The sequence below is a fragment of the Mustela nigripes genome, chromosome 5 (genome assembly GCF_022355385.1).
Source record: "Mustela nigripes isolate SB6536 chromosome 5, MUSNIG.SB6536, whole genome shotgun sequence".
NCBI lineage: Eukaryota > Metazoa > Chordata > Mammalia > Carnivora > Mustelidae > Mustela > Mustela nigripes.
The window spans coordinates 97397782-97419663 of NC_081561.1; the positions used below are offsets into that span (position 1 = coordinate 97397782).

Here is a 21882-nt window from a genome sequence, read left to right on the forward strand (position 1 = left end):
TCCTTTTATCTATGTGTTTGTATATTAAAGAAATATGAATTCATACTGATAACTCTTACTCTAGTACTATTAGAATGAATAGAGTTCATTGTAGTTTTCTTTGTTGCTTAATTTATAACGTTTTCTCTGACAGGGAGAAACCTTGCTTCTATTATATACTCTTTATTATTTGTCGAATTCCAGTATGCATGTAAGGAAGTTTCAGATTTGCTCATGTGATTTGTTCCTTCCTATTTCATGATATTTTTGGTTGTGAACTCACATTCTTTGAAACTTTTTGAGGCATGTATTGAAATTTTATATTTTTGGGGGGGAATTTACATTTGATTCTGTTCATCATGGAGAGGCTTTTTTTGCCTTTTAAAATAGCTTTTTATTGTAAAATATAACATAAAATTTATAATTTTAACCATTTTTAAGTGTACAATTTTAGATTGTCATTAAGTATTTCGGTAATGTACAACCATCACCACTACCCATTTCCAGAACTTTTGCATCAACCCAAACGAAAACTGTGTACCAGTTAAGAAATAACTCTCCATTTTTCTCTTTATCCAGCCTCTGTTACCTTCTGTCCTGCTTTCTGTCTCTGAATTTTCCCATCCTAGATAATTCATTTAAGTGGAGTCATGTTATATTTGTTACGTCTAGTATTTAACTCATTGTAATGTTTTCAGGGTTCATCCATGTTGTAGCATGTATCAAAATTTAATTCCTTTATGGCTGAATAATGTTCCTGTGTGTGTGTGTGTGTGTGTGTGTGTGTGTGTGTGTGCATATGTACGTGCATACAGTACATTTTATTTATTAATTTGTTTTTTGATGGATATTGCATTGTTTTTACCTTTGGCTATTTTTAATGTTACTATGACTGTTGGTGTACAACCATCAGAGTCCATGCTCTCAGTTATTTTGGGTATGTATCTAGAAGTGGAACTTCTGGAACATAGGGTAAATTCTATGTTTAATTTTTTGAGGAATAGCCATACTTTCCATGTTAGCTGCACCAATTTACATTCCCGCCAGCAATGCATAGAAGTTCCAGTTTCTCCACATCCTTACCAGTATTTTATGTTTTAAAAAAATAATGGCCATTCAGCCTGGGTGGTTCAGTGGGTTAAGCCTCTGCCTTCAACTCAGGTCATGATCTCAGGAGTCCTGGGATCGAGCCCCACATCCCCACATCTGGTTCTCTGCTCAGTAGGGAGCCTGCTCTACCCCAGCCCCCGCTGCTCTTTGCCTGCATCTCTGTCTCCTTGTGATCTCTCTCTCTCTGTCAAGTAAATAAATAAATATTAAAAAAAGATAATGGCCATTCTAATGGGTGTGAGGTGTAGTATCTCATTTTAGTTTTAATTTGCATTTCCCTTGCATTTAGTGATATTCAGGATCTTGTGAGACTCTTAATTATAGGCTTTTCTGGCCTACATAGGTACGGTTATGAAAATTGTGGTCCCAAACCTTGAGTAATTTTGAGCTTATGGTTAGGAATTATTTAACCATGGGGTAAATATACTTTGTCTTCAATTCAACCCCAAAACCCAGGGCAAAGACAAGATGTCATTATTATTTCCTCTATTTTTCAGTTTCTTTTTTTCACCCTTGCTCACCTAGTTGGAAGGTTGCCCTACAGGTCTTCTGGTCTTCAGTCTGACCTCTCATCTTGCTGTCATCCCAAACCTGATCTTAAAGCTTAAGGCCTAGGACATCAGATTTTTGGTTTTTGTCGTATGACTCCAAGACAAATGCCAGCTTCAGAACTTCATTTATCTCTCTGAGTACACAACTTCCGGTCGTTTATGGCTTCATGGGATTTCACCCATACACTTAAGAATTTTTTGAAACTCATGAGCATGTTTGGTGTTCTGATCTAGAGAGTGCCTGGCCATCAGGTTCACCATATTGTCAATGCAGAAAACCTAGTTTTTCTTCTGTTAAAAGGTTGAGATGATTGACTGAAGTAAAGAAAACGCTAGTAGTCTGGATATATGTCTCATAAATAGAGCAGGCTAACTAATGGGTACTAATTTCTAGAATCAGTGATTAAATATGGAGATACTGGGTTGATTTTTATGTATTTTATACATAATCATGTGCTTTACCCATTTTTATTGTATCTTACTAATTTGGGCTTGTTCTTGGTAACACACTCATGCCTATGGACAACTGTTAAATTAGCAAAAACAGATTTTAATGTATTCTTTTTCACTTCAGAGGAAATAAGATGTTTATAAGAAATAGTAAAATAGCAAGACAAGAGAAAATTTAGACTAACCAAAGAGCTTGGGAAATGCTTAATTTTATTTTATATTGAATAGCTCTGTGGAATACTTATCTGAGTTTGTTTTTGTTTCAGCTTTGGCTAGATCAGAATCTAAGAGAGATGGAGGTTTTAAAAATAATTGGAGCTTTGATCATGGAGACGAAAGTGAAGGCGATACAGATAAAGAGTAAGAACTTTTTTTTTCCCCTCTCAGATATTTTATAAGAATTTCATTAAAAATGATTTATATTTCATGGAAGTATTTCTAAGAGTATGGTATTTTTTACTTTAAAAAAATGTCTATTATAGTAGCATCAAGGGAAGAAAATGCCGTTTTTTTTTAATTAAATAATTGTGCTGTTATGTTTCTCCGTATATTGAAATGTGTAAATATGTGCATGTGATACATACAAGCTTACAATTAAAAGTTGGCCATTGAGATTTTCAATTAAAGAAATTGGGCATTTTTGTTTTTAAAGGACATTCACTTCAGGCAGTGATTTGAAAAGCTGCCATTTATCATGAATAAGTGAACTCAGATGAAAGCTCCTGAATTCTGTGTAAAAGTTTATATCCTATAGTATCTTCCTTCATAGTTGTCCCATCCATCTTCGATCACGTTACCACCAGAGAAAGCAGAAAAAATATAAATGTTAAACACAGATGTTGATCCAGACAGAAATTATTCATTACATTTTGTTAGTGTGCTTGAAATGTCTGCTTTGTAAAATTTAAATGATAGTTTTAATAGAACCTTTTGCATATCATGAAATTTGTATTGCAAATTCACCATTGCTATTATTAGGTGCCTTGATTTATTGATCTGGTTTTCCACTGGCTAGCACTAGTTCAGAGATACACAAGTATATATGTACATTTGTGTGTGTGTGTGTGTATGTATGTGTGTGTGTGTATATATATATATATGGTGTGTGTGTACATACACACACTTTTATATATACACACACACATATACATACACATACACGTTATATATAAATCCATAAAGTTATACCAAAACTGTAAGTATTTTTTTAAAAATTGTACACAAGAAATTATTCAGAATATATTGGCTGAATACTGTGGGAGCTTCACTTCTGTCTGGGGAATAGCTCCATTCATAATTACCACTTTTATGTGCCTTCATCTATGAGATACTGAATTGAAGTGAAGTTTTTAAGGAGAGCTTTGAACTGGTATGTTTCTCAGCTAAAATTGGTATTTTATGGTTGTCTTTCTCTTGTTTTTTTTTTATTTCTATTTTAACTAAGATAAATTTTTAGTATATATGTAGTTTCAAAAGATTGGAATTAAATCTGAAATTGAGTAGAAAGCATCTCACCTTTTAAACATTTTTGTAAAATGTTTGGAAGAAAAATTTTAATATGAAAAAAGTTGGGATGTGTATAAAATAATGGAACAAATATATTTTTATTTTAATAGGATTTTACTAAAAATAGCTCTGCAGAGTTGTCTTTAGAAGAAGGTATTTTGATTTTCTTTGTTAGATTCGTCATGATTATGTAAAAATTTTTATATTTGAAAGTGTTACCTATTCTGCATATTTCATTTATGAATTACACTCTTTGGCTCATCATTATAAGAGGCTCCTTAGGAGCATCTGCTTTTTTAATATCTTGAGATTAACATGAGCTATTAATAGATATATCATTCTGGTCTTTTAGAGTCTTAGACCAATCATTCCAAAGCGTTGATATTTGTAAGAGTTGCAGAGGTAACACACTTTTTTTTTTTTAACATCATCTAAGTTTTTCTTACCATTTTTTTAAATCTGTTTTGTTTCTCTGTTCTTTCCCCCTAATTTTAAATCTAAGACAGAAAGGAAAAATGAGTAATTATATATGAAATCTACATTTAAGGAAATAAAAATTGAATGTTTGTTTATAGCAAGGGTCAACAAACAATAGGCACATGGACCCAGTCTGGGCCATCATTGGATTTTGTTAAGAGTTTTATTGAATATAGCCACACATATGATCCGTGGCTGCTTTTCTACTAAAACAGCAGAGTAATTGGTATAGAGACTGAATAGCCTAGAAAGCCTAATTTACTCTCTGGTCCTTTATAGAAAAAGTTTGCTGATCCCTGAATTAGGTAGGTAAAGAGAGTAAAACTTCTGAATTTAATGTATGGGTTGTAATTGTCACTTAAGGTTTTTTTCCCCCCTTATTTTCTGTGTAGTGAGGCAAATCTACTCAGTGTAGATGAAGATGAGGATTCCGAGACCTCAAAAGGAAAAAAGGCAAGTGTGCTTTTCTGACTTTTTTTTTTGTTAATTTTTTTAGGTTATATACTAAAAACTAATACTTCAAAAGAAGACTTTTACATATATATTTATGTTTTTATTTATTTGACAGAGAGAGATCACAAGTAGGCAGAGAGGCAGGCAGAGAGAGAGGGGAAAAGCAGGCTCCCCGCCAAGCAGGGAGCCCAATGCGGGGCTCGATCCTAGGACCCCTGAGATCGTGACCCAATATGCAGGCAGAGTCTCAACCCACTGAGCCACCCCGGCACCCTTTTTTAAATTTTTCTATTGAAATTCCCAACCACCCACTTCCCCACCCAAGGCTAGTGGTGTTCCCAGTGTCTTGGTTTATTCCATCAGATTTTATGCATTACAAAGAAAGTATATTTTTCTTGCCCTATTCTCTTACATTAACACAATTAATAGCGTACTGTACATGATTTTTAATCTTTTTTAAAACTAATGTATCTTAGAGACCACCCATAAACATCCATTTAAACACCCTTGTTATTTTCCATGGGTGTATAGTATTCCATTGTATGATATACTGTTCTTGTCCAATGCAACAGTATTGAAAGATATTTATGGTGTTGTCCACCTTTTCTTCTCACCCTAAAATAAGTTGAATAAAGTCTCCTTCTATATATACAAACATATCTGTAAGATGAATTCCTGGCAGGAGAGCTGCTGTATTAGGACAGATACATTTCTAATTTTGTTATACCTGATTTACGCTTTTACCAGCAAATCTGAGTATGCCTGTTTCCCCATACGTTTGTCACAGTGTTATCAACCTTTTGATATTTGTTGGCAAAAATAGTATCTTGGTATAGACTTAATTTGCATTTCTTTTGTTATGAATAAGTTGACTGTTTTCATATGTGTAGTCTATTTCCTTTTTGATGATTACTAGTTAATATCCTTTACCTGTGTTTCTATTTAGTCTTTTTTATTTTTATTTTTTTAAGATTTTATTTATTCATTTGGCAGAGAGAGACACTGTGAGAGAGGGAACACAAGCAGGGGAAGTGGAAGAGGGAGAAGCAGTCTTCTTGCTGAGCAGGGAGCCCTATGAGCAGGGAGCCCTATGTAGGGAGCCCGATATAGAGGTTGATCCTATGACATGAGCCGAAGGCAGACACTTAACAAGTGAGCCACCCAGGTTCCCCTCTATTTAGTCTTTAGAACATTACCGAGCCAGAGAAATTCTTTTTATATTGAGCCCAGGCACACATTTTCTCACATTTTTGACAGCTCTGAAATCTGTCTAGATGCATCTTATAATAATGGCATGATATGGTTTAATTAGAAAATTTTTCTTGGGACACCTGGGTGGCTCAGTTGGTTAAGCATCTGTCTTCAGCTCCAGTCATGATCCCAGAGTCTTGGGATCTAGTCCCACATGGGGATCCCTTATCAGTTAAGGAGCCTGCTTCTCCCTCTGCCTGCCACCCCCCGCCCCCGCCGCCGCTTATACTCTTGTGCTCTCGCTTGCGCTCTCTCTGGTAAATAAATAAAATCCAAAAAAATTTTATTTTCTTTTTACATTAGTATTTACAATGATATGTATCTTACAGTGGTTCATTAGGTTTGATGAAATACAGTGTTTGGGAGAAATTGGCCCCTTGCTGTGATACTATCAGCTAATATTTTAAATCAGTTTTTTTTTTTTCCACTAATCTTTTGTCTTTGCTTTTGGTGATTATTACCTTTGAGAAAATGTATTTTCTTATGTTGTCAAACTATATTAATTTTTTTTCCTTTTATGGCTTCTGAGTTAGAGTCTTTGTTCCTGATAATGTTAACTTAGTTACTTATTTGCTTTGTCCTACTAGATAAATAATTTCACAATACCAATACAAATATAATTGCTAATAAAATTATTTAAAATTTTTTTCCTTCTTTTGCTTGTTGGTGTTTGGTGGCACCACCAGGTATATCCTACTAGGAATGTGTATTTAAATTACTGGGTTCTTTGATTTTTTTAAGTGAACTCTTTAAAAATTTATTTATTTATATATTTATTTATTTATTTTAAGTAATCTCTACTCCTAAGAGTAGAGATCTCTACTCCTGGAGCTTGAATTCATAACCTTGAGTTTATCTCCTCTGACTGAGCCAGCCAGGCACCTCTAATTTACTGTTTTTAAATCAATTGAAATGATTTTAATTTGTTTTATAATTATGCAAAAATATTTACATGATTCCAAAGTAATATCTATGAAAGTCTAGGTTTTGTTTGATTCCTTCTATCCTTTTCTCTTTGACCAAAAAAATTACTTTGTTTATAGCCTTTAGTTGTTCTTTCCTTTCTTTTTTTTTTTTTTTTAAGATTTTATTTATTTATTTGACAGACAGAGATCACAAGTAGGCAGAGAGGCAGGCAGAGAGAGAGAGAGGGAAGCAGGCTCCCTGCTGAGCAGAGAGCCCGATGCGGGGCTCGATCCCAGGACCCTGAGATCATGACCCGAGCCGAAGGCAGCAGCCCAAACCACTGAGCCTTTCCCATCTTTCCTTTCATTTTTAATGGAATATACAACCCTTCCCAGAGAAACCATCCACACTGTTTCCTACCTTGATTGTTTTACTTAATAGTATGGTCTGTGGACCACTCCACTAATAAACTATTTAGAAATCTTTATTATCTCTTTTATTGTTAAATAGTACTCCAGTGATTGGATGAACAGTAGATAATTACTGGGTTCTCTAGTGATGAGCAGAGGTCTTTCCCAGTATTTTGCTATTGTAAGCAGTGCTTAAATAAAGCCTCATGCTTATGTTTTCTCATACCTTTATGGTATATTTATGGAATAGATTCCTAGAATTGCAGTTGCCATTTCAGAGGATAAATTTACATGTAATTTTGCTAGTTAGTGCTAAATGCCTCATTCATAGGAATTAGCATTTGCCATTCCCACTGATAATAAATGAGAGTTCCTGTGTCTTTGTAATCTTGGGAAGCATGTGGTCAGAGTTGAATTTTTACCAATCTGGGCTAGCACCCTCTTCGCATATTTCCTATACTTACAATTGGATAATACTGGGACTTCTAAATTTCTTCTCCCCCCATCTTTGTGGGGGTTTTTTCTTCCACAACATCTCTGTTTTGTCATTTAAGGGAAATTACAGAATTTAAAGTCTTTCTCTTACGGGCACCTGGGTGGTTCAGTGGGTTAAAACCTCTGCCTTTGGCTCAGGTCATGATGTCAGGGTCCTGGGATCGAGCCCCGAGTTGGGCTCTCTGCTTGGCGGGGAGTCTGCTTCCTCCTCTCTCTCTGCTTGCCTCTCTGCTTACTTGTGATCTCTGTCTGTCAAATAAATAAATAAATAAAATATTAAAAAATAATAATAAAGTTTTTCTCTTAGTACTCTAAAATTTTTATTGTTACATTGAAAAACTATAAGGTTTTTATATTGCAATTTTCTTTAGCTTTTATTTTAACATCTTGATTGCTTAGATTGTACTTTGCAGGGAAAAATAAAAGGTGTTTTTAATTACTAACTTCTGTGACATTGGTTTTCAATTTACATGTTTTTTTTCTTGAAGATGCCCTTAATTTAAAAAAAAAATGCCTTATACATTTGTAAGGATGTAAGTGTTGATATTTTAAAATAAAACTTAAATGATATTTATGTGTATCTAGTGATCTCTTAAATAATTCTGATTTGCAGCTCAGCATCATCTACTTTAAAAAATATATGTTCCATCTCCTCTTTGACAGTTGGAAATTTTATATTGTGCCTTTTTCTCCTTAAATTCATATTTCTGTTCAGTTTTCCCATAGAACTTTAATTTCATATATATATATTTTTTGTATATGTATTTTAACTTCATGTCTTTTTATGCAATTGAAAATCTTTTAGTTACTTAAACACACTAATAGATACACATGTATTGAAATTTAACATTAATTTTTAACTATCACTACAAGGTTCTAAGTATCTTTTTTACTGGATTGAGTTATCCTTATAATTATTATTAAAGACTTAATCTAAAATATGTTATAGTTATTTGTAATTATTAAATTTATTATGTAACATTATATTAGAAATGTATTTCTTAAAATGGGTGGTGCTGTTTTCTTTCTTTATTCATTTGATTCATATATCCATAAACAAGTATTATTTATTGCTAGAATAAGACTTTTTTTTTTTTTTTTTTTTTTTAAGATTTAAGAGAGAGGGGCGCCTGGGTGGCTCAGTGGGTTAAGCCACTGCCTTCGGCTCAGGTCATGATCTCAGGGTCCTGGGATCGAGTCCCGCATCGGGCTCTCTGCTCGGCAGGGAGCCTGCTTCCCTCTCTCTCTCTCTCTCTGCCTGCCTCTCCATCTACTTGTGATTTCTCTCTGTCAAATAAATAAATAAAATCTTTTAAAAAAAAAAAAAAAAAAGATTTAAGAGAGAGCCCACGTGTGTGAACGAGTATGGGGGGCATACTCACCATGGGAAAGGGAGAGTCTCAAGCAGACTCCATGCAGAACCCGGGGCTTGATCTCACAAACCTGAGATCACAGCCTAAGCTAAAACCAAGAGTCGGAAGCTTAGCCAACTGTGTCATTCAGGCACTTTGCAGTTTTCTTCTTGAACTTTTTAAACCAAATGCTGAGAAATTTGGTCATATAGTAAATAGATAAGGATAGAGTTTTTCTGTAACATTATCCTTCAGTTCTTTCCTTTTCAATTAAACGCCAAAAATCACATAGTAACATAATATTTAAAAGGTAAAAATAATTTGTGGTCCAGTCATTAGAGTCATTGCTCTTCTGAATTTGGGGAAGTATATTAAAAAGGTTTTATCACATTTGACAAGTGACCAATAATTATACTTGCTACTTTTAGATTCCCTTTTTTTTTTAACTAGATACTGTGAGAAATAATTAAAAAAACTGAAATCTTGTTAACTGCAGGATACTTCTGCCAATATGATATATTTTTTTGTGAACTATTTTGTAATTTTTGTTTTGTGTATTTTTTAAAATGTTGGAACTACATATTTTGTTCATTTATTCCATGGAATGAATGAATATATATATATTTAATTTAATATGTATCTTCATGGCAAGCATTTCATTTCACTTCAGAATTCTAGGGTAGAAAAATACAACCTTGTTGTTTTGACCTGAGTTTGTTACTTGGTTGTAATAAGCCACAGCAGATTACAGTCTTGTTTTAAAAACTTGGGCTTTCTGGGCTCCTGGGTAGCTCAGTGGGTATTTCTTAAAATGGGTGAGCCTTCGGCTCAGGTCATTATCTCAGGGTCCTGGGATGGAGCCCCGCGTCGGGCTTTGGCGGGGAGCCTGCTTCCTCCTCTCTCTCTGCCTGCCTCTCTGCTTTCTTGTGATCTCTGTCTGTCAAATAAATAAATAATATCTTTTAAAACAAAAACAAAAGCAAAAAAAACTTAGGCTTTCGGAACGCCCGAGTGGCTCAGTCGATTATGAGTGAGTAGCCGTGATCCCAGGGTCCTGGGATTGAGTTCTGCATTGGGCTCCTTGCTCCACAGGGAACCTGCTTCTCTCTCCCCGCCTCTGCCTGCCACTCTGCCTGCTTGTGCATTTTCTCTCTCTCTCTGACAAATAAATAAGCAAATAAAATCTTTAAAGCAAACACAAAAAAAAAAACCCTTAGGTTTTCTTTGAGTTCTCATTTGATTTTCTCCTTGGGACAATGCTTTTCTTGATTATAATTGGAATAGAATATACAGAGCCGGTAAGTGCAAATTTTTATCACTTTTGTTTTCCATTTTGCAATCAAATTAAGGAAATCTAATAAGCTTGGTCTAGAATATCGTTTTTGACCCATGGTTAGAAATACATGTATTTTAAGAGAAATATTTATAAAACGGGGAAAGATATGAAGACCTCCTACTATTTTTTGTGCCAAAAGATATCCAAGTATTTCTAGTTGTTCCTTTCAGGAAGTTTTTAGATTCTAATACAATAGGTGAGAATTATGTCTTTCTCTTGTAAAACAGATAAAGGTTTATTGGGAAAGGAGGTACTGTATAATGCCTTTTCTATAGATGGGTTTAAATACACATTCCTACTAGGATATACCTACCCATCTATAGATGGGTTTCTGTAGATGAGTTTTAAAGTAAATCGGTTTTAAGAAAGTATAAAAATGGAGATTGATGATTTAGGAATTGATTCCCTCAGAAAGTCTTTGTATATCCTAAGGGGTTACATATTCTTGGATTTTTAATGGCTAATATATAGGTCCATATGGATCATTGGTTTAAACTGATAGAGTTCTTCTCAAATGAGCATGAAATTAGGAGTAGGCTTTTTCTTGGATTAAAAATGTGTTAGTATTCTTCCCCTTCCCTTTCACAGAATAATCTGTTTACCTTTGGGCTTCTGCAGTTTCCTTGTGTCTCTTTAGATAATGAATACATGTCTTTCATTAGTTCTGGAAAAATTTTAATCATTATATCTGTGGATATTACTTTTCCACATTATTCTTTCTAGAACTGTTATTAGAATTAATAATAATATCATTTTTTCATATCCTTTAACTTGTATTTTATATACAAAAGAAAAAAAAGGGGGCACCTGAGTGGCTTAGTCGGTAAGTGTCTGCCTTGGGTTCAGGTCATGATTCCAGGGTCTTAGGATCAAGCCCCACATTGGGCTCCCTGCTCAGCGGGAAGCCTGCTTCTCCTTCTCCCACAGCCCTTGCTTGGGCTTCCTCTCTCGCTGTATCTCTGTGTCAAATAAATAAATAAAATCTTTTAAAAAAAAGAAAAGGATAAAGAGTAAAGAACAAAATCATTCCTATACCATATTCTAGGTAATTTCCTCAGCTCTGTCTTGTAATTCACTACGTTTTATCTTTATCTTTGTCTTAATCTGCTATTTAATATTTCCGTTGGATTCATCTTTTTTCTTTTTAAAAATTTTAAATTATTTTTTTAAAGTGGGCTCCACACCAAGTCTGGAGTCCCAGCATGGTGCTTAAACTGATGACCCTGAGATGAAGACCTGAGTGGAAATCAAGAGTCAGACACTTAACTGACGGAGCCACCCAGGTGCCCCTTTAAAAAAAAAGGTGGGATGGGGGGGGAAGCATTTATCATTTGTAGAACTTCTGTTGGTTCTCTTTCAAAATTTTGTTTTTTCCCTAGTGTCTAATTCTATTCTATTTATTGTTTCAATATCCATTTTGTTTTTAAGAATTTAAATGTCTTTAATGTACATTTTATGTATCTTATTTAATAGATTCTTGTTTTAATAGATTCTTTTAGGTTATTTTCTGAAGTTCTTAGGTGCTAAATATCCTGAATACTTGTTTTTTTTGTTGTTAAATTGACTTATTTGATGTCTGGTAAGTTTGGGTGGATGGTAACCACATATTGATAATTTTTACACATTTCCACAGTCCCAATGAAATATTTTGCTGGCAAGCAAAATAGACAAGTTTCTTTTTCCTATGGAGCTTAAATTCTAGTAACTGACTGTACTCATTTGTTACTTAATGAGTAATATAATACAAAGTTGGCAAACTAAGGCTCAGAGGCCAAATCTGGCCTATAGCCCATGGCCTAAGAAACATTTTTAAATGGTTTCCCCCAAAGTCAAAAGAATGCTACGTGACTATTCCACGAAATTTGAATTTTGTTTCATAAATAAGATTTTATTGGAAAATCAGCTGTGTTCATTTGTTTATGTATTGTCTATTACTGCTTTCATGGTACAACACAGATTTGAATTAGTTGCACAGAGTTGAGTGAGTTCAGTAGAGGTTGTGTGACCCACAAAGTACTTGTTAGGTGGCCTTCTACAAAAAAGTTTTGCTGATCCCTATCCTGTTGTTTTTACCTTTACCATGTAAAGGCATTCTATGTAGATTGATACCTAGTTAAGAGAAACAGCTTTTTTGGATGGGTAATAAATATTTGAGTTAGTTAGACAGAGAGTATCATATTCTAGGCATGCTAATGTCCACTTCATAGGATGTTGTAAGATAGATGGTTGTTCTCCTGATCTTCTGCTTGCATTAGCTAAAAAACTGTCTTAGGCTATTGAAGGGGGAGAGGCAAACGGGAAGGAAAATTAAAGTTTTTTGGGAACCTCCAGACTGAATATATTATCTTGAATTTGAGTAGTGGTAGTTCTCTTCTCTGTGAAATAGTCATCCATAAATGAATGGCTTGATTTTTTAAATTTATTTATGTTATTTCTCCCAGGAATTTGATGTAGATAAGCAAATTAAGAGCGCAAATAAAATGAGGGAAAATAAAAATTATTAGGCAGAGAGAAGTAGATGTATTAGGGATTTAAAATAATTTATATGTTGTATTTTAATTCAGTAGTTATTTTTAAGTGTTCTGCAAGCTAGAATTATGTCCTATAGATCTACACTTGTGTGAAGAGAATCTTTACAACTTTATATCCTATGATTCTCCTGTAGAATAAATTCTCCCCCTACCCCCACCCTTCCTGGAGCTACCTCCTAAGTGTAGCAGTGGTAGGGAACTTTTTCTAAGGTAATTTGATGGTATAGTAAGAGATTTTCTTAGATAAATCATCTCTTACAAAGCTTAAAGTAGTGGTTTTCTGTTGCCAACTGAAGTGTATGTAGTTTTTAATAGTAACCTATAGGCAGTGGAATTGGCAAATTTAAGAATTTAGTTATATAGATCCTCTTGCTTTAATGGTGAGCTTGTTGGTTTGTTTGTTGCTGTGCCCTAATGCTTTCTCAAAAAAGTTTTGAAAATGTATGGGCATTTAACCAAATATGGTTGAATTACCTGAGTTATGTACCTGCATATTAGGTATGATAATTTTGGCTTAAACAGTTCTTAAGAGGGAAGATTAACTTTCTACATTTATATAAAGGAGTATTTAGCACAGTTCCTTTGTTTTTGAGATATTTTGTATCCTAATGATGAATTCTTCTTGAATAACACAGTTTGTCTTAGCGTTTTTTGTTTTTTTTTTTTTTTTGGTTAAGCATCCTATTTTTATTTCTCTAAACACTGTAAAAATTCCTCATGCATGGGAAATCAGACCAGTCTTTAAATGTTTAAAGCCATTTAGCTAGTTTGGACAAGTTACTTTGCTTTTTAAGTTCAATAAATTTTGTAACAGAGGGATAGAATATCAGTAAAGTTTAAATGACTTACGTGCAGAGATTTTGAGAGAAGAGAACTGAAGTGCGAAATTTGAATGTGTTAATCCCATCACTCAATAGCAGCAAGTAGTTGGCCTGATGTTTTAGGTGTGGTTGTTTGAATCACAATCTAAAGAACTACTGAAATGTCTAAAATAAGGAGATTGAATATAAAGTAACTTACATAATGCCTATTCATACTAAGTGTTCACTAAATACTAATTTTCATAATTGCCTAGATAGGAGTGGAATTTGCTTCTGAGATTCTGTTTTAATGTTAAATACTTTTATTACAGCATGTGCAAAGATTGAGGGTTTATATTGAAATATAAATATTATATTTGGGAGGCTAGTTGGAATTTTCTGGCCCAGTCAAGTCTGCTACACCATGTAGCTCATATATACTTCTGTAAAGTATATCCCTAAGTTCATCCTTTCACACAAAAGTTTAAAGCTAAAACCATCTAAACTAGTTCAGATAATGCTGTTCTCCCCAGCTTGTGCCCGGTTCTCTAGCCTGTATAACTTGAGTTCAATTTATGATCTCATTTTGTTGTGTGGAACTCACAGTCTGTGGACATCTTACTACAGGTACCTCACACATCCTGCCAGAGAGTGTTTTATTTATTTTTAAAGATTTTATTTATTTATTTGTCAGAGAAAGACAAGAGAGCGAGAGGCAGGCAGAGAGAGAAGCAAGCTCCCCACTGAGCCACCCAGGTGTCCCGCCAAATGGTGTTTTAAAACTTCATCCTCTTTGGTAAAATATCTCCTGGAGGATCTTTCTACTCCTCTCCCCAGTCTCAATGTTCCCTATCCCTTTTTCTCTGCTTAAGTACACTGGATTTTTTGTTTGTTTCGGGTCTTTCATGACAAAAGGGCTTTGTTCAAACTGGGGGCTGCTTACTGTTGCTTAGTGCTGCTTCCTCAGAGCATGGACAAATAAGTACATCATAGGCATGGGATATATATTTGCTGACTGACTTATGGCACCAAATGAATGGATATTCCTGCCCCAGAATGATCTGGAAATCAAGTCTAATCAGGAACCATTTGGGGAAGGGCCTTAGTTAGGTTCTATAAGCAGTAGAGAATAGAATTTTTTGAAGCAGATAGGTTGTTCAATCTTTCAAAAAATACTCTACCAAATTCTGACACTCTACCACTTCACTTTATTAAATGCTAAGGTGAAAGGTTGTTTCCATAATAGAGAGTAGTACCAATATGAGATTTTGACAAAGAATATCATCTAGAACTCTCTCAACAATCCGTAGGAAAATTCTGGTTATAAGAAGTATTATGTATAGTTCTTTATAACACATGCAATCTTTTAAATAGTCTAAATTTTGTATCAAGTCATCAGAGGCTATGAAGTTGGGTCAAAATGATTAGACTACTGGTGAAATACGTTCATTCATTTGTATTTTGATGTTGTGCTGTCTACTTTATAAGACTCTGAGTAACATAAAAGGTTACATAAAATTCACTGTTATATTTCATTTGAGAATATCATCAAATCATTTTCGGTTATATTAGTCAGAATGTCTTCTTTACTATGCTCTCTCAATGAGAATTTCAAGTATTGTAGTTATGTTACCATTTGCTGTGCATTACTTTATCGATCTTAATTTATTTATTACTTTTATATCTTTATTTAAATTCAGGTAAGTTAACATATAGTGTGGTATAGGTTTCAGGAGTAGAATTTGGTGATCATCACTTACATATAACACCCAGTGCTCATCCCAATAAGTGCCCTTCTTAATGCTCATCACCCATTTAGTGCATCTATCCACTCTCCTCCCCCTAGCAACTCTCAGTCTGTTCTCTGTAGCTAAGAGTTTCTTATGGTTTGTCTCCCTCCCTGTTTTTGTTTTTGTGTTTTTTAAAAATTTTATTTATTTATTTGAGAGAGAGAGCACAAGAAGGGGAGGGTCAGAAGGAAAAGCAGACTCCCCACTGAACAGAGAGCCAGATGGAGGACCTGATCTCAGGACTCCAGGATCATGACCTGGGCCAAAGGCAGTTGCTTAACCAACTGAGCCACCCAAGTGCCCCACCCTCTCTGTTTTTATCTTACTTATTTTTCCTTCCCTTACCCTCTCTGACTTACTTCACTTAGCATTATGCTCTCTAGCTCCACCCATATCCTTGCAAATGGCAAGATTTCATTCTTTTTTATGGCTGAGGAATAGTCTATTGTGTATATATATATATATTGCACACACATACACACACACACCACATCTTTATCCATTCATCAGTCGACGGACATTTAGGCTCTTTCTGTAATTTGGCTATTGTTGATGGTGCTGCTATAAACATTGGGGTGCATGTGCCCCTTCAAATCAGCATTTTTGTATCTTTTGGTTAAATAGTAGTGCAATTGCTGGGTCATAGGGTAGTTCTATTTTTATTTTATTTTTTTAAAGATTTTATTTATTTGCCAGAGATCACAAGCAGGTAGAGAGGCAGGCAGAGAGAGAAAGGAAGGGAGCAGGCTCCCCGCTGAGCAGAGAGCCCGATGCGGGGCTTGATTCCAGCACCCTGAGATCATGACCTGAGCCAGGAGGCAGAGGCTTTAACCCACTGAGCCACCCAGGTGCCCCAGGGTAGTTCTATTTTTAACTTTGTGAGTAACCTCCAAACCATTCTCTAGAGTGTGGAATCAGTTTGCATTCCTACCAGCAGTGCAAGAGGGGTCCCCTTTCTCTGCATCCTTGCCAACATCTGTTTCCTGAGTTGTTAATTTTAGCTGTTCTCACAGGTGCGAGGTGATACCTCATTGTGGTTTTGATTTTTACTTCCCTGATGATGAGTGATAACCATTTTTTTCATGCTTCTGAGGTTTCTAACAAGATATGTATCAAAATCATCCAAAGCAGTGGTCCTCCTGTGTTAGTGTACATCAGAATCACCTGGAAGGTTTGATAATAAGATTGCTGGACCCCACTTCAGAGTTTCTGATTTAGGAGATCTGGAGTGGGGCTGCTAATTTTCATTTTAAGTGTTCCCAAAGGATGCTGGTTCTCTGGTCCGGTGAACCATACTTTTACAACTCTTCATTGATTTAGGGTTTTTTTTTTTTTTAAATAACATGGGACTAGACCAATGTCATAATGACCGGATAGGTCTAATTTTTATCAGCTGAATGTATCATAATGACCATTTGTTTATGATAAAATAATTTATGGGCTTTATTATAATCAATTAGTTAATTTGATGGGGGAGACTCAGAGGGAGATAATCTCTAAGCAGACTCGGTGCTGAGCATGGAGCTTGACGTGGGGCTCGATCTCACCATCCGTGAGATGATGACCTCAGCCAAAAACATGATTTGGGCACTTAACCAACTAAGCCACCCAGGAGCCCCAATCTATGAACTTTCTAAGAAAATATATCTGTATTTCTAATTGAGTGGAACTACTGGTTACTGAATTCCTGCCTATCTGCCCATTTCAGGGCTCAGCGATTTGTGTGTATTTTTGTTAATGCATGAAATAACCCCATGATTACAAGGAAAGTTACTTGGCCTGAAAGACAAGTCTGTTTGATTCCTAAATTGTTATTTCCACAATAATGCTTTATTTCCTATGAAAAAGGTCCCCAAATGCAAAAGTGATTGTATTTTCCTACTAACAGAAACAAAAGAGTATAATAATTCAAGTGTTTTTATCCCCTATTTTTTTTTTCTGTTATTAGTTGTTTATCTTGGTTTTGATCACATTGTCTATTCTCTTTGAGCCTGTTATGAATAGTAAATATTGCATATGAAAAGTCATAGAGATACTTTGAGGCCTAGAAAATAACCTGTTTCTGGAGGAGATATATATTTACTTCTGGCTAGTTACTAGGAACATTAGCAATCTCTGTCTCAGATCATCTTAATTCAGTGGTTCTCCAAGTATGGTCTCTGATTGCCAGCATCACTTGGGGACTTGCTAGAATTACAGATTGTTTGGATCACCCCAGTCCTAATGAATAAGAATAAACTGTAAAAGTTTGGACACAGCATTTAACAGACCATTCGGGTAATTCTGATTTACACTAAAAATTTGAGAACTGCCTTAATTGAACTGAAGGTTGAGATCATTGGAAGGTGGATTTCAGTCTATACAATGACTGTTACTCATAGGCTGTAATTCTGATCCAAAGTTTGAGGGGTTTATGAGGCCCTTCCTATGTGGTGGATCTTCATCTCCACTTTTTGTGTCTCTAGCGCTCTGATGGAAGTTCATTTTAGCCTCTCAGTTGCATCTTCTGGAATCAAGAGGTGCCTCAGGGGAAAATACAAATCTGGGTTTAGAGCTCTGCGGTTCTTGTTCCTATCTTAATTCTTTATTATTCACTACTTCCAGAGCCCTCAGGCGTCTCAAACATACATTTTTTTAAATTTGTATTTTGTCTAGCATTTTTCTAGTTGTTTTCAGAGAGTAGAAGGAAATGATCTGCATTACTTAATCTACTATTACCAGAAGTGGAGGAGTCTGAAGCCCATGGCTGTAAAAGATTAGGAAGTAAAGAAATGTCTTGAAGAGGAGAAATGATGTGTCAAAAATTGGTCTTTTTTGGAACTTTGTCATGTAGATATGCCTAAAAATAGGAATGGTATTGACACAATGAACTCTGTACTCAGGAGGACCTTTTTTTGAGGGAGCTATTTTTTTAGGGAACTCTGTTAGGTTTCCATGGAGATCAACGAGTGGGGGGCGGGAGAGCCATGTTCCTTTCTCCTTATGACTGTATTTTATAAATGAGTGAGAAATAAAATACTAAACTTATTGTTTCAAAATCAAGTAGATAACTGATTTTTTTTAAAGTGTTGTTTAGGTCATTTATCACTCAGAACTGAAGATTTTTCTTCTCAATGAGTCTGAAAGCAGCTTTTAAATATCTGGTGAAATGAATGTAATAAAAGTTGGTTTCTTTGTTGAAAAGAACTTCCCAAGAAATGCCCATCCTGTTGTCATACTATGATCCCCCCAAAGTGATTGTTATTGATGTGTTTACATGATCATTTGCAACTTTGAAAGTATCCAGACATTTCAGTTTCTGTGTTTGTATAGAAACTTTGACGTTAAGGCCACACTCCTTGTAGGAGTTGAAGTGGTAACTTATTGCCATATTTGACTGTACTTGTCCTACAGATAGAAGCAACAAGGGAAATTTTTTTTTTTTTACTCTTAGGAAAGAGCTATTCTAAGATACTCTACCCTCAAGTCTTCTGTTTTTCTCTTTTAATTATCTCAAATACCTTTGGAGACTTTTAAGTGAAAAGGAAATAATACTGTACACATCCATGTTCCTACATATTTGTGTTAATCTTAGGAAAAAAAGTAATAATTCAATTACAGTTGAATTATTCTTAAATTCATGCCACTGTAATCCCTCTCTCCCATCTATAATAGCTGGTATACATTTTTGTAGCTTTTTTGGTAAGTGGGTTTTCAAACAATCATGTTATGGTGGTTATTGACTCTTCAACATTTATGGATTTTTTTACAGTTAAATCGTCAATCTGAAATTGTTTCTACCAGTTCTGGTGATCCCTGGAAGACATGTGCAAGACGAAACAAGGCTGAAAGTTTAAAACCCTTAAAAGGCAACCCAATTGGACTTAACATGTTGAGCAACAATAAGAAATTGAGGTATAGGCACTTCACTACACATTCCTACAGAAAAGATAAAGTGTTTAACACCGAAAACTAACTACCTTTTTGGCCAGTTGACCCAAACTGTACCTTTTCTTTTCACTGTTAGCAATGCCAAGAGGTAGAGTGTTCCATTGTGTGTATTCTTTGCTTTGAATCCTGGGATTAGGGTTGATTGCAGTGATTTCTTGGTTCTGAATAAAAATATTACAGTATTTTAATAAAAATAATATAATACATATCTGTATATATATATACAGATATATTTTCTGTGTATATATATATATATATATATATACACATATACATACAGTAGAATAGGATTTCATAAGATGAACTTGCTCTCACATAATTAGTAAAGTCTTGGTCATAATATTAGAAGTAGAAGGCATTGGAGGGTAGAATGCTCCTGTCTCCTCTGCGGGATACTTAATCAGGATTGTCTCAGTAAGGAACCTTTTTTTTTTTTTTTTTTTTTTTTTTTAAAGGTATCTTAATTCCTCTTCTCTTCTAGATACAACCCACTTTTCCTTTGTGGTACTCATAGGGACCCACTGTTACTGATATGATTGGGCTCTTATACGTCCCAGAAATGTTTGAAAATCCCTGTTTCATTTCAATTTTGTCAATTTATAGATAGAAAACTGAGGTACATAAAGGCTAAGCAACTTTGAAGTCAGTGGCAGAGTCAGAAGTAGAATTTGGGACTTCTGACTTTCTTTTTTCTTTTACAGCAATACATTTTGTTTTTATTTTGGCATGTAAGAAAACTTTATAATACTCATGGTTTAAAAGCTTTTTATATGGATAGTCCCTAATAGAGAAGAAGAAAAGAAAATATATCTGAATTAATTTATAAGATATAGTGCAGAACATTCATTTAGGGTTCCTGCTTTCTATTACAGTGTTCGTCTACTCTGTATCTTTCATGAATTGTTTTGGAAACATTTCAGAGACAAATTCAGAGAGTGGAAAACTCCTAATGGACAATTTAATGTGGTCATTTGGGTTGGATTGATACATAAATATATTTAAATATATGTATTTTTCTTAATGTGAAGGTTTTTGTGTATGTGTGTACGGATTTGAAAGGATTTCTTTTGCATATGTTTGTGTAATTTTCTGTAGTTCAAATTATTCTTTGTCTCTTGCATCTGCAGTGAAAATGCACAAAATGCATCAATGTGTTCCGGAACTGTAGTTCATGGTAGACGTTTTCATCATGCTAATGCACAGATATCACTAGTAAAAACAGCAGCTCAAAGGTAAGGATTCGAATTGCCTTTGTGTGTGTGTGTGTGTATGTGTGGGTGTACATCCTTTTTAATTGTTTGGCAGATTTTTTTTTTCTTTTTCCTTTAACCAATTTTTTTTACTTTGTGGAACTTTACTGTGTTTCTCTTCTCTGTAACAAGATAATCCTGTCTCTGAAATAATTCGTATTTTAGAATTTCATTATTAGATAACTGTTTTTGAATAAATCATATTTGTAAGTAGAGACATAAATAAGGGCCTTTTTATTGCATTATATTCCAGTTAAATTAATCTGATTTTACAACATTGACTGTACAACATTTGACAAGAAATCTTCAGCTGGTGGTTTAGCTCTGATGAGTATAACTACAGTTATTAGCTTACTTTCTTTCTAAGATTTATTGGATTTTATAGTACGAAAATAACTCACATTATTAGTTTTAGCTGAGAAAATTTTGGTTTTAGTAGATTTGGTGGTTCTCATTGATCATCAAAGTAATACTTGAACCTTGAAATAATGAAAGTAACAATCGGGAAATCTTACTGCTTTAAGTGTGGGTTTTTCATGACCGTTTTTGAATTATGAAATTTCAGTTGAATTTCAGTTCTGAGCCAATTCTGACTGAGAAATTCTTAGCATCCAACAATAAAATAATTTTTGCATTATGAATAGTTATATAAAATATTTTTATAAATAGTAAAATTTAAGGATTTGATATCTATGCTAAATGCTGTTCTTCATTTTTTAAAATGTCAATCCAGATTGTTGCTTATTCAGAAAATGTCCTGACTCTCAGAAACCCTTTCTTTATTTGCTGTGTACATAGATTTGGTATAGCATAGATTTTTAACTTAAAAACCATAAATCTTTCTCATACTTTAAGATCTTTCTTTTGCTTAAATATTTTATTATAGATAAAAGATTATAACATTAGATATTCTAGAAATTCAACTAGAAAGAAAGAGACCTTACTGCACATATCAAAAAATTTGCTTTTTTACTGTGAAGTACACAAATCAAACTCTCTAGCTGACATACGGCATAAACATGAGAATAATAAAAGGAGAATAATTAGTGGGGAGGCAAAAAGAAGAGACATAGTGTTTTTCACACACTGATCACATTGATAGAATCCATTGCTGACAAAGATTTGTCTTTTTTATATTCTGAAAATTGGTCCATGTTGAAATATTATTTATGGTTTATAATCAACTGATATATTCTACAACCAAAATTATTATTGCTTTTGAGCTTATTTATTAGTTTGGAATTATTTGCAGTGTGACCTATTCTCTCCAGCTCTACTTTCGTCATTGGTAATGTTAAAAACTGA

General features: G+C 34.3%; 1 protein-coding gene across 7 annotated transcripts in view; it reads left to right on the plus strand.

Annotated features, from left to right (window-relative positions):
* Positions 1 to 21882, plus strand: part of SENP6 (SUMO specific peptidase 6) — a 124672-nt gene that overhangs the window by 21759 nt on the left and 81031 nt on the right. For 6 of the 7 annotated variants that reach the window (XM_059400945.1, XM_059400948.1, XM_059400951.1 and 3 more), the window contains exons 2-5: positions 2357 to 2450; positions 4466 to 4526; positions 19149 to 19291; positions 20455 to 20559. In XM_059400945.1, the coding sequence (XP_059256928.1) occupies positions 2357 to 2450; positions 4466 to 4526; positions 19149 to 19291; positions 20455 to 20559 (403 nt within the window). Of the gene's footprint in view, positions 1 to 2356; positions 2451 to 4465; positions 4527 to 19146; positions 19292 to 20454; positions 20560 to 21882 lie in introns of those variants that run through there. The other variant, XM_059400950.1, reaches the window with a different exon arrangement.